This window comes from Kryptolebias marmoratus, linkage group LG2 (genome assembly GCF_001649575.2).
Source record: "Kryptolebias marmoratus isolate JLee-2015 linkage group LG2, ASM164957v2, whole genome shotgun sequence".
NCBI lineage: Eukaryota > Metazoa > Chordata > Actinopteri > Cyprinodontiformes > Rivulidae > Kryptolebias > Kryptolebias marmoratus.
In genome coordinates, this window is record NC_051431.1 from 26,265,222 (window position 1) to 26,279,561 (window position 14,340).

At 37.5% G+C, this 14,340-nt stretch overlaps 1 protein-coding gene across 3 annotated transcripts in view; it reads right to left on the reverse strand.

The window, feature by feature from the left end:
• bcas3 (BCAS3 microtubule associated cell migration factor) overlaps positions 1-14,340 on the reverse strand; it is a 383,299-nt gene that overhangs the window by 260,266 nt on the left and 108,693 nt on the right. For 2 of the 3 annotated variants that reach the window (XM_017422044.3, XM_037973032.1), the window contains exons 16-17: positions 10,992-11,142; positions 1,541-1,585 (exon numbers count right to left, since the gene is read on the reverse strand). In XM_017422044.3, coding sequence (XP_017277533.1) covers positions 1,541-1,585; positions 10,992-11,142 — 196 coding nt within the window. The remainder of the gene's footprint in view (positions 1-1,540; positions 1,586-10,991; positions 11,143-14,340) is intronic. The other variant, XM_017422045.3, reaches the window with a different exon arrangement.

Below are 14,340 nucleotides of genomic sequence, written 5' to 3' on the forward strand. Positions count from 1 at the left end.
CTGGAGAGCAGGGAGCCGGGGAGGGAAGAGTTCCCTTCACTGAGCCGCTCAATCATCTCTCCATAAGTGACTCTGTCATAATAAGGCTTCTCTTAAAAGCTTGTAAGCATGTGATTTCACAAGACACCATTGACAAGACAGAGAGGAAAAAAAATATCTTTTGAAACAGATGCTGCGTCTTCTAATATTTCATTTTAGTAAGCCAGGCATTAGGAAGATTTTTATTTTTTTGTTGTTGTTGTTTTTTTAATTTGGAAAAAAAAAGAAAAAAGTTTTTATTGCATTTCTGCACTTCCTTGTTTTAAAATAAAAACAGCGATTTCAAGCATTCACTCAAATGCCATTGTCAGTCACGAGAAAAAAAGAGATTTGGGGTTTATGCAGATTGTTAAAAAACGTCTTTGGCAAAGTAAAATGACAATTTTGTCTCCAGAGGTTTAGCTCCTTTTTTTTTTTCCCTTGTATGCATGTATGTGTTTGTTTGGTTTTTAAAGCCAACAGCTTTTACATTTCACAGAAAATTTATTTGATTTATAGGTAAAGGTTAGAAAGCAGTAGCGACAGGACTGCAAAGAGTTATAGTCATTATTCTAATATTAGGTCAACATCTGAAAAAAGTGTTGATAATTTTCAAAGAAAAGTTAGGTGAGGTCTATCAAACCTAAATGATACAAAGAAATATATAGTTAACTATTTTTTAAAACAAAACAGAACTGATGCAAAGTTGTAGAAACAACATCCAAAAAACAAGCAGAATATACAAAAATGCAGAATAAAAGCAAAATTGCATAAAAGCTTCCAAAATGAAAAACATTAGCTTCAACTTCAGTTCTATGAGTCATTTTGGAGAAAATACGTATGCATCAGTCATGTTGCCACCACACAAGACACTGAGCATAACACTGGGATATGAGAAGGCAGAATTACTGCGTGCAAATACACATCAAATGGGCAGAAAAAGCAACCAAAAGAAAATCTGAACAAGATGTGTTAAAAAAAGCATCATTTTTGGAAAAAAAAAACAATGTGGAGGGTCTGAACAGAGACAATAACAGCATTGTCATTATGTACAAAATGGTTTCAAAGAAAACACACCGACTAAATTATGTTTCTCAAGTTAACAAAATGTCTTAGCATGAAAAAAGTAATAATTACTCAATTATAAAACCAGATTTATACCAAATGTACAACCAAATAATAATAATAATAATAATATTGGAAACAATCCATTGTTAAACTAAATATGAATTTAGTTTAAACACAAGCTGAAATACTAATTATTCATACACTTAAAACAAGTGAGTACAAAAACAACTAAATACAAACCAAAATGAAAAGAAAAAAAAAATGAGGGGAAAAAAAAACTCCTTTAAATACTAAAAATACCCTTTACTGAGTTTCTCCCTAGAGAAATGGCAACACAAACTGTGGAATGTGTTGAAAAAATGTACAAGCAGACAAATGAGAAGTAAAGGAGGAGGTGAGCCATGAATACAGTTACATGCTGCCAATGGAGCCAAAAGGCCGAAGCAAAACTCACCATGGAGTTTTAATGGCAAAACATCCCGCCCCAAAGAGGTAGGGTCTTCATGAGAGGGGGGCGTAGGGAGGGTGAAGAAGGTGGGGACACAGAGATAGACGGAAAAACCATTATTAAGCTAGAACACTTGACCAAACACACTTTTCACATTACATACTTTTTGACGTGTCTGTTTAAGTGCACAACACATATGAGGCAGGAAACAGAACGTCTGTGCGCCTAGATGGATTTGAAACGCTGCAGCTTGATGATTCATCTGTTCAAGCTGCTCTGTAAAGTGTGATACCATATATTTGGCAGATGCAGCATGTCCACAGACTTAGGTTTTTTTCTTTCCCTGACATCTGTGACATCCCCCTGCTTTTATTCCTTCCATAACCTTAAAAGATTTAGCTCCATGTGCAGAAACATGCAGGACTGCATCCAAGTGTGTTAACACAGCACAGAAAACAAAGATGGGAAACAGTTTGGATTGTTGAGATTGAGAAGGAGTATGAAGAGTTTATCCAATTTGTATAACAACTGGGACACCAGTAAAACTAACAGGACTCGGACATTGTTGAGACAAGAAGTTGTGTGTTTGCATGCAGCTTCTTTTTTTAGTGCAGCTGTGTATTTATGGCAGCGCATTGTGAACTGAATGTACATGGCCCTTTGGATTCTAGGGTGTGGGCAAACGTGGATCCTCTGTGATTATGTTAACAAGTATGTGGTTTGTGTGTGTGTGTGTGTGTGTGTATGTGGGTAAATGTGTGTCCAAGAGTCATCCAGAGTGTAGCGTCTTTTCTATCTGTCAGTCTGTGCGTGTGTTTCTGGTGTTTACAACACATTAGGAGTGGGAGTGTGTTCCTGTGTTTATTCTGCACGTCCAGAGATAGTGACAGAGCTCTGTAAACTGTTTACAGTAAATAAGCCTTTTTCCCTACAGCAATAAAGGTCCAATGAGAATGAACTCTGTCCCTGCGAGCCAAATATCCCCCTCCAACCAAAGCACTCTGCTGCTCTTCTTTATGTTATCGCATCTGCCTGGGCCCTCCCAACGATAGCACACAGTGTCCAATTAGTCTTGCTCCATGGATACGTAAAAAGATGTTCCTCAGGGACACGGGGAGCAACAATTTGCTCTGGAACGTCTTACTCCTGAAGAGCAAGTTAACAAATGAGCACCATGGCTGGTGTAACGGAGGCCCCTGGCTAACTGCCACTTATCAAAGAGCTGTGGAGGGATGGGGGTGGTTATGGCCTGTACTCTATGCTGAGACTACTGGACCTGCTGAGCCCCCATTCTGGGCCTCCTGCTGAGTAAATGGATGGGCACCAATGGGTGAGTGAAGGACGAGTGGGGTGAGGTCTACATGGGTGTGGCAAAGGTCAAACAGGCTTTGAGTTTACCCCAAACAAACCAGGTGCAAATACATACATAAGCAAAATGAAAGGCCTCACATTCCTTGAAAGAATGTCTATTTATTGATGCCTGTCAGGCTAGAGTTTCAATGTAAGATAATCTTGTGATAAGAAATGGTGCTGTTTTATCTGTTTTGGTGCAGATGCTGGAAGACTGTTCTACTTTTCTGGTCATTTATGTATGAACCAATCACATTCTTGTACATCCCTTTAGAGTATCTATTGAGCCTAGAAAGCACCTATTTTGAAGCTAAAAATAGACCAGATACATCCAGTTCTAAAAAACTATAAATACCAGCAGTGAAAAAGAGAAGAAAACTACTGCGTCTCAAATGGTTACATAAAAGAACTGTGAATTGGTCCTTTGCAATCAGAAGGCACCTAATGAATACCAAGTTCTTATCACAGTAACTATTTGAAAATAAATTGATTGTAGATGTTAATGGGATTATGCATTGTTTGTCTCTCGATGCCTTCTAACTAAAGGAAACTTTTTTAAGATTATATATAATAAGATATAAAATTATAAAATAAGATGTATAAAAATTACTTTATTTTAACCATTACTGTTTAATAAACACTTAATTGTTAGCATTTAAAACTGAAAGAAAACTCAGATGAACAGATTGACAGACAAGTCTTGAGTTTATTAAGCCTGTTTAGAACACAGCTTAATTTTTACTTGTAAATCATGCAGCAGGCAGCTTTTATGTCACCTTGGCAGTTCTAGCTATGTAAAAAAATGGAAAAGAGAGAAAATCCTTTGGTAAGATTTTGTCCACAATGCAGCAATTATCTGAAAAACACTAACTTCTGACAAGATCCTCCTGCTTAAAATAAAAAAGTGGAGTTTCTAAATGTATATATATATATATATATGTGTGTGTGTGTGTGTGTGTGTGTGTTTGTGTGTGTGCAGGCAAGTTATTGTAGTACGGCTGCCCAAAACTTACAACCAATACATGAATAAGTGAAATAAAATGACAAAACACTCACCATTTTCTGCCACAGTTTCCAAAAATGCCACCTTCTCCCTGCCAGGCCAGTAAATCAGGCTTATTTGGTCTAGCTCTGTCTGAATTGTGTCATCAGTCAACAAGCACGGAAATGTCTGCACCTCCTTATAATACTGTGTTGCTGGTTTACGTGTCACCATTTTAATGGCTATGTAATATATTAATAAAGTAGTAAATAACAAAAAACAATTTGTGCTTAGAAGGTTTTATAAATTGTGGGTTTCTTGTGAAGGAGACTCTCTTGTGATTAACATTGATCTTAGGCCCAATCAATGGCCTGCAGTCTGCGATAGGCACCAGTAGCCCCATGGCTTTGGAAAGGAAAATGATGGTAAAGAAAATGAATGGATGGATAATTCAGTTGTTTTACAAGGCAGTTTAAAAGGTTTGAAAGAAGTATGAAAAGCATAAAAAGAGACTACCGTAAGAACCAAGCAGTGCTTCCAAATGTTTTGCTTTTACCTTACATATCAAAGTCAGACTCACTGGACTGTGACTGCTGGAGACTACAGCATTTGCAAGAGTCTCTAAAATGTCTTGAAATGTTCATGGAGGTTTTCAATTTCCTCACAAGTCACAGAGGCTCACGATCCTGTCGCTTCAGTTTTGAACATGTTTAAAAAGTAACAAATGTTGCCTAAATTTTGTCAGACACGTGTCTCCAACCCTTTTCAATTAAGTTTTCATAATTCTACTGTGCCAGAGCTGTATTTTGACACCAACACAGACACTCTACTTATGTCAGAAAACATTTGAGGCTACATCCACAGATGTCCAGCTCTAACCATGATAAATAATAATAATTTTTTAAAAATGGGTACAAATCTGCCTATCCTCATTTCAAAACTGTACACTAGTAGATTAAATCATATGCATAAGGGCAGCTGCTTGAGCCCACTGCCAAAACGGGCCGAGGCTTTACAATGTCGGCGGCGGTGAGCACTAAAATAATGTGCACAGCCTAGAATACTGTTTGGCAAACAGTCCACAAAAAATGTGTTATGATTTTTAAAAACTAGACACGTAAAATGGGGCTGCACAGCTTGCAGTTTACAAACACACATAAGTCAGTGAAACTGCTACTGAAAATTTGCCTTTTTTCTTGCAATTTTCTCACAGTTTTGCGTCACCAGCTATTCTCCGACAGCCCAGTGACATACTACCTAAAAAGATCCACTGGAAGTAAAGTCGGAAACATGCTGTCTCTTGTTGAGCTGTTCTTGTGAACACTGGGGCATTTGTAATAATTTCAGAGGGGCATGAAAGCTCTAAACCTATTTTTAAGCATTTCAAAGCAAAATGTCCAAATTACACACTGCTTTCGATATAACAGAGGCATGATGTCATTCCGGGAAAATTGTCCACCACGCAGAGCTGGCAATAAACAATTTAGACATCAGTGTGTAGACAAAGGCAGCTCAGTTACAACAATGTACCAAACTGCCTGATGCAGCAAGTCTTAGAGAAAAGAGTTCCACACAGGTCACTGGTAAGAGGGGGGACACCAGTTGGGTCAGTGGAGAAAAAAAAAGAGTGTAAGACACAGAGAAAGAAATGGAGAGTTGGGGGGAGGAGTGTGTGTAATCAACCTCAGAGGGTGACGACCCCACTCCCAGAGAATAATCGTTCACACATTCATCTCCTAACCCATTGGCCCTAATAGCAGCTCCGCCTGAGCCATTAAAACAGCGAGGGAAGTGAGGTGATTTGTGCAAATGGTTTAGCCTTGCTGCCACATGTGTTGCTGAGCATCACATTCTTAAAGCCGCTTTTTAACTCTGGTTTCAGTGAGGCTCTGTGGGACAATGGCTCAGCACGGCGCTGGCTCTTGCACGCGCATTACTGTAAGCTGAAGGGACATCTGTGACAGGTCACAGGGTCTCAATTGTTCTTTTGCTGTCGTCTTTCTTGTTACTCTGACTGCACTTAATATGCATTTGCTTGGAAATGTTATTACGAAGATTTCATCAAGGGTGCTGGTTTTGGTTTGCATGTGACAATCCTTCCATTTGAAGTTTCATTTGTCTGTGTTAAAGAAATACGTAGTGTAGATTGTGCATTACTTTGTCTGCACGTAAATCCCAAGTTTAACCCTGATGAGCTTTCGATGAAATAAATCTATCAATGGCAACTTAGGTGTGGGAACAGCAGGAGCTTCCTGTGAATATTTCACACATGAAAAGATAATCCCCCTGTTGACTAACCATAGTCTTCAGGATTTAATTAATATTGGTCCATTTTTTTGTTGAGTTTGACTGATAGGACACAAGATGCTAGGTCAAAGCCAAACACATCTCCTTGTTCAGGATTCCCAGGGGACCCTGAGGACAAGCAGATGCTTGGCTATGTTCCCCCACTTCCTGACATTGCTTCATCTGCATGGGGGTTATCAGGCAGATGTTAAGCCATATTCAAGCCAACCTCCCTACTTTTAAAGTACGATCACAAAATAAATCAAAAGACAAAAGAGCTCTACATAAACTTCTGAAGGTTTGCTTGGAAAAAAACAAAAACCAAAGAGGACAAACAGCAACGTCTTTTGCACATTGGAGGTCTGTAAAAATGCTGTTGCCTAAAAAAGGCATCTCTGCAGTCAGCCTGCACACACAAAAGGGCAAAGGTTCCAACAATGTGTGCATATGTGTTGGTGTTTGTGTGTTATGGAACCCTGCACACATGGACAGCATGGTGGTGAATGTAGGTTAAGCAGCTGGTGTGTTCTTTTGCTGCCCTGCCAACAGGGATCTGCTCATACAGGTGTAAATACAGCTGCTGGACGCTCCTTTCTCTTTCTCTCACACACACACACGAGATAGAAGGCGAGAGGTTGGCTTCACAGACAGACAGATGGCGCTTGGGTACTCCTGTGCAAGTGTAGCATAAAAGCATATGATATCACCCCCACTTTAGGGGCCAAACCTGCTGCCTAACTCACTGCGTGCGTATGTGTGTTGGTGAGGTGTTTTGGTGCAGCCGTGAGCACACAGCAGCAGGCCGCACAGCTGCGTGTCCTGATGCATTAATACTGAGGTCTCAGCTGGACTGAACGGACAGATGAAACAGCAGGGAGGCTGCCTACCAGGCTTTGATAAAGTCCCACAGAGCCAACACAGCTGACGAAGGTGTTTCATGACCAGGGAGAGTCGGCCAGGGAAAAAAATGTGAATTTCTTTCAGATTTCACACAAAAAACAAAGGCTAGTCATACTCTAAACATAGACAGAACACAACCCATCACACCCATCAAACCATTCCTACAAGAGTGAATAACAATAAGTACCACAATGTGCAAACAAAGGCCAAAATGGTACGGTCACTGAAACATTAACATGATGTGTGGAACCATTCAAAAGGATCTCACCACTTCAAAGGATCTTTTCTGCATCTGAAGTCAGTCAGCTATGAGTTATCAGGCTCCTCGTATTAGCTGAGACACAACAGTTGGCAGTAAAATGGGAAGCCACAGACAAAGCAGGAATACAGAGAATGTTGGTTGGACGTGTCTGTAGAAACATATTCCCGAATTCAACACTTCTTCAGCCTGCTTTCACACTGCATGGTTAAACAAAGCCAGCAAACACAGCACCAACCACGTCTGCATCTGTTAACTGCCAACCGTTTGTCAAGAGATTTTTTTCTTCAGTATATGCTGCTGCTGTTTTTCGTTCTTTTTTAATGTAACACAAGTCGTAACCTGTCACAAACAGGTTAAAATTTGTCCCATTCATCGAGCTAATGTTCACCAGCTGAACATACTTTCTGCATTTTAATGGTTTAGCATATTGTTTTAGGAAATTTTAACAGTTAATTTTGCACTCTGAGGCCTCTTGATATTCTATCTCATTCCACAGGAGCTTTTAGTTAATTCTTCAAGTTTTTGTCAGCAGACAACAGTGGTAAATGTTTTGACAGTCACACAAATGTTGCTGGTTTTTTTTGTTTTTTTTACTTTAGCATGTTCAGAATTTTGATTTTAAGTGTTTCTGTTCTTTACTGGAGACCAATAAAACATTTAATCTGTTTCAAAGAGTTTTACCAAGAAATATATATATATTTTACTTTTGCAAAGAGTCATTGTTTACAGTGTTGACGCTTCATAATGTCTGCAGGTCACTCAGTCATATTAGCTGAAAGTCAACTTCCTGACTGATAGGGACCAAGTCTTGTATTGACCACAATTTGTTGGCTTCTGTTTATTTAGGGGGTTTTAAGAACCGACTAGATTCTCAGTAGAGTTACAATCTGGTGACCTTCTTGAAAACAGATGTTTTTCCAAATCAACATTTTTGTAGTAATAAATTGTTTGTTTGTTTTTTAAGAAATGGGCTTATCTAATCTCTTTCATTGTATAAAAGCTAACAAAAAATTTAATTATTGGTAAAATCAGTCTACATGAATTAGAACTCTGGGAAAGACTGAAAGGTTTATCTGAGCTGTGACATCATCATGTCCTCCGCTCAAACTCCTGTGCATACTTGGTGTACTTGGTATACAGAAACAGTTCAGTCTTGTTGTTTTTTCCTGTGGTTGCCATGGTGAATCCAGGTATCGGATCTCCTTTGATGATGGCTTTGTATTGCGCATGTGCACGCTCTTACCTCAAGGTTAAGTTACTTGAGTTATTTACCCTCAATTTAATCAACCGTTCTGGAAACAAAATGACAAAGTTTTCCCTCTTGAGATAGGTTAACTCCGTGTTTTAGGATAAACTCTGAATTTGATAAATGTTCTTTCTAGAATACACCCCTCATCCATAGGTTAAAAAAAAGAGTTACCTTAAGAAGGGTGACCAAAACAAACAAACATAAAAAACAACATACCAACAAAAGAATCAAAGCATCAAAAGGTTAAAAAAAAATGCAAGATAAACTTTGTTCTTGTTGTTTGTTTGTTTTTTTCCTGGAAAATATTTAGATCGAAAACCTGAAAAAAGTCAACTTTAAAGCCTTAATTCAAGATTGCATTTTCAAGACCTTAATTGTATGACATTAAATATTGAAAGTGTTAAACCAAATGCAAACCAAGTGTCAGGATCTGAAAAACACAAATGTAGACACCACAGTGGGCCAAATGCATTAATTATTTTTACACAGCAAACAAACGCCGTAGATTATCTTAATGATTTGGAGAGGAGCCCAGAGCTGTTTATGTGGACCGCAGGATCAGGACTCTATTTTCATCCTTAAAGCTCACTTATCAAATATCACGAGAAAATAAATCCCTCGCCATCTGTTTGAATCATTATAGCATTTCCCATTCAAACAGGGCATGAAAATGACATTTAAATGAAACTATTAAAATCTGTCCATATTTGTAGAGCCACCTGTACTGTATGTAAATGCATTCAGCAGAGGCCTGAAGCTGCTGATGGTCTTAAAACTACATGATTTCAATGCATGGCAAAGATCCAGAAACAGAAGAGAAAACGGAGATGAGTGAGAGCAGAGGTGTTGCACTTTTATCAAAACCTTAACACTGGACTGAATCAAACTTCATAATGTCATTGTTATGCCAGGGTTTCATTTATTTTCTTGCAATGCAGGATGTGTTTTATCTGCCTTCTAAATAGCCCACAGAATGAGCTCTGTGTGTGTTGTGCTTCATTACCCTATGCAAAAAAAATGGTGGCCTGAGACAAAAGGAGTCCATGAGCATCAGCTGGATATGAGAGAGGAGAGGCTTTGACCTGGGCTGTACGACTGCAGACACAACACGTTGTTTTTACAGTCTGATGAATGGGAGGAGACAATAAACTGCAAACTGAAGTTAAACATCTATTGAAGTGTGATTTCATTTTCCTTTACTGTTCCCAAATTATACGCATGGCAAAGATTTGTGGAAAAAACAAATGCTTTAAACGCAACTACTGTGATAGGTGTTTGTACAAAGGTATTAGTTCATTTATATTGTATTAGAGCTGGACTACTCCCACAAAACTAAAGGATATATGTCAATTAATATATATATTACTTGTTTGTATTCATGTAATCTGTCAGTGTAGAGAACAAACAACAACAGCTGCGCATATGGGAGGTGAGGGAACAGTTGTTTGAATCCATCAAAGATGACTAATTGAAATAACCAAACATTTAGAGAATTTGATTTCTGTTAGAACATAATAAAATAAACTTTTTTAATTCTGACACAAACATTAAAAGAACAAAGAATCTCTGATATGACAATAAAGTAATTTATGATTTAGTGCACAAATGCACAAAATGCATAAAAAGTAATTCTTACTGGAAATACTGTCATATTGTTTCCTTAAGTTACTGAATATTTTATTACTTTCAAACTTGTCACTTTCTTTAATCCTAATTTTTCCTTTTCCTCAATCAACAGGCACAGTCTAACAGATCAATTCTTGGTTTTCAGATGTAAAATCTCAAATTTTTCATATAGAAAAAATAATTACGTTTTTTTCCTTAAAAAAAAAACACATCATTTTTACAACAGTTTCATTTAAGAACTCAATGATTAACATTTTTTTTATTATGCCTTGATCTCTGTTTGCAGCTTTTTCATGTATTTATTTTCCAATTCTGTTATTTGTGCCAAAAAAATAATAATTAAAAAAAAAAACCATAAAAATGTCATGTTTTTTTACATGTGATCCCACGTAAGAAAACGTGACCACATATGATAACATGAACATGTTAAAAAATGTTCAAAACTCACACGGGAAACATGTTTCACATACAGAATGTCACATGTGGAAATTACATGTGATGTTCATGGTTTTTTTTTGTTGCAAGGAATAAAATGTAAAATACAAATATGCAGAACTTTAAACTATGCTTAAAACTTAAGCATTAAAAAAGTAAGTGTATGGATTTATTATTAATATTAATACAGGTGTAAATTAGATTAACTCTTTTGTTTCTTGGCCGTTGCATTAAGGAGAAAGAAAACTTTTTTTTTTCCTTTTTTTGTGGGATGACTTTATGCTGTAACACTGTTTTAACTGGTGCTGTGTAGAAGACTGAGATGGCAGTCTAATTGTTTGTGTGTGTTTTAGTGTGTGTTACCTACCCGGTTCGTTTAGTGATGGTGCCGAGAGTCATGGGCTGTTTGATCTGAGCCAGAGGCAGCACTGCAGTGAGGGTGGGCAGCGAAGTGAGCCGTGGATTCCCCATGTTGTTGTTGGTAAAGTTGTTGTATGAGTCCTGGTTACTCAGTTTGGCTACAAAACACACACACACACAGATTGATGATTAAATTAAGCATGTACAGTGATCAGAAGTTCCATTCATGACAAAGATCAAAGATCCTGATCATTTTGAATAATGTCAGACAGGAGTGTAATCAAGATATCAATCAAGAGTTTTTTCCAGGGAATCGTAGCTGAACTTTTGGAGTCACAATAGGAATGCTGTAAAACCTTTATACATAATTCATTTTTCTGTGCTCAGTGGTTGATTTTTCAGTTCAGTGGTCTTTACGGATGCTAATTTTCCAAATTGCTCACTTGGACTCAAATTTAAAATGCCATCTAACATTCACTTCAAAAAACACACTAAAGCATCACAAGTCATTTAAAACTCTCCACCTTTCTGTGGCATGTTTAAATATTGTGAATTTGTTATTTCTTTTTTTTTTTTTTGCTCTGGGAGAATCGCACCACCTTCCACTCTCAGTCCCTCACAAACACACAACCCTCCTGTGGATCAAGTGGAAATAACCAGCTCAAGATGCTCCATTACTAAGACTCTGCTTACAGAGCCTGGCGGTCGGTTAATCAAAGCCAATCAACAGGCTCTCTGTGCACTGGGGCAACACACATGAACACGCATATGGACGAACACATCGCAAAGACAGACGATCCAGAGAAGCACATCTCAGCTCACATATACCGTGGAGCTCCAGTCAAACATAATCAAGCCGTGTCAGAGGCCTGCTGATCATAAGCAGCTCCATCACCGGAGCAGAAGAGGCTGCTAGTTCACTAACTGCACTTCACTTTCTGGTTCGCCATCTGACAGCTAACATGCTTCCATCTTACAGGCCAGATTATGGGTCTGAACAGTACAAGTCATGCAGATGTAATCTCTGGGAGGAAAAGCAGGACAAGCCCTTGTGTGCATGAGGAGTATAAATGACTTCTATTTTTAACAAGGCCAAAATGTTTCTTTCTAGTGATCAATAATGTGTGACAAGTCAAATGTACATGTATCCACTTTGATTTTAAAGTACATTAATATTTCTGAAAGGGATGCTAGGATTTATTTTGTCCCAGATATTGATCAGAGTAATTTTGCATACTAGATCTCAGACATATTCTTGCATTTTCCCACATCACACAAGTTACACAACGAATAAACTTACTACCATGTATATGTGCAGGCTGCTATTTGGAACTTTTATTAGTAATGTGATAAAAAAGCAATATAATTGTTTATAATTGGGGTTTTTTCCCCATTTTTAAATGGCATGAAGTGTTTTCTTTCAATTCAACAAAAATATAAAAATGACAACACATATTTACAAAAAAAAGGTTGGAAAAAATTAACAATTTCCCAATGTGCTACTTTGCTTTATTTTAATACAAAATAATCTTAACAAAAACAATATAAACAAAATATAAATATACACTTTTTTTTCCTAAAATCTAGAGCAATTACATTTTAACATGGCAGAGTTAAACTGAGATTGTGGGAAAAGTAAAAATATGAAATAGAACACAGAAAGAAGCATTTAGCACAAAACAGAAATAAATAAATAAAATAAAATTCACAATAAATGTTGCAGCAGTTGTTTGCATTTTCCTTTCTTCAAGCTAGGAAAACATGCTGTATGGAAAAAAACCCCATCACATATAAATATAGCTACAGTAATTTAAAAGAAGCTTTAATAATGAAAGTCTGTGATGATACGCTTTATAAGTAATGTGCTGATTATCTAACAATCTGGGCAGTTGTAGAAAAACAAAAAAACTACAGACTTGAGGGGTCAAGCTGTTTTCTACTGATAAATTAGAAACATTGAAACACACATACACATATATATATACAAACAAATTATTAATTACATAACAGGATTTAAAATGTCTTTTGTTTGCTTTGTGTGTGTGTGTGTGTGTGTGTGCATGTGTGTGTGCATGTGTGTGTGTGTGTGTGTCCATCAGTGTTTGTTTCTCAAGTTGATGCCCAGTTTTAGATCATTTTAACATTAGTTAAAAAATAGTTGGTCAGAGATTGCTTGCTAGTTTATTAATTAATATATTTGTTTTTTTTATTTGACTTTATCTACTGTTTTTATTTATTTGTATTTACTTGCCCATTTTTTAATTTACCTATGTATATGACTTAAAAATCCAAGTTGTTGTAATTATTTGCTCTGAATTTTACACAGACTTAATCCTCAGAAGTTCAGTAACAAAGTCATGTTACCTTAAAATTTCTTTTTTTTTTTTGTATATTTGCTGTGGAGCTCAAGAGGTTTTAAGTTCATCTCAGTACCTGAAATTATTTTCAAGAAACTGGAAAAAGCATGTTTGTGTGTAATGACATGTTCGCAGCTCAACAGCAACAACTAAAACACAAGTAAATTAGATCATTTATGCTTTTTTTTGTTTTAAACTGTTGAGCTCAAATTGAAACAAAGAAAAATCTGCATGACTTCAGGCCACAATGGTTTAACAATACTTTGTTTGGTAATTGTAAATGTAAGGCAACATAATAACACAAAGAGAAAAGACACAATTACATGGAAACAGATACATTAATCTACAGCTGTATGGACATGTGGATTACAAAACAAATATGTTTGTAATCCTATAACAACAGCTACTACAAAATAAATGTATGCTGCTGGCAGCCCGAAGAAAATTCCAAGTTCAAGTGCTTTCAAAAGAAATAAAGAGCAAACCAGAGGGTGCACCACAATACACTCTTTGAATGTTTTCCTTGTTCCATTTGTTGCCCTAATAGATGAGTGACAGCCATGTAACATAAAGGAATGAAAAGCGAGGAGGGGGGATGCAAAGACAAAAAAAACAAGGCCCACATCAAAGCTCACAATGAAGGTAGAGCAGCCGAGTGCTTTGTCATTATTTGGAAGGAGCGATCAAGAGGGGGTTGGTTGTGAGCGGAAAGGGACCGCTGAGTGTTTTGGTCCAGTCTTTTAGATCATTAACATATAGCTCTGAGTTTCATTAGTCCTGCCAAAGCTCTGCTCTGTCCTCCTCCACGGGCCCGTCTTTTAGACCTCTGTCGAGCAACAATGCTGCGTGACCTTCACAGGGGGGAGAGGAGACCACTACACAAACCTGTCCTTCATTTCCTCATTTCCGCTCCTCCTTGGTCTGACTAACTGAGGCCTGCGCCAGGGCAGCTTCTGAAGGCCCTCCACATGTCAAAAACGCTACACCCCCAGAGCTGGG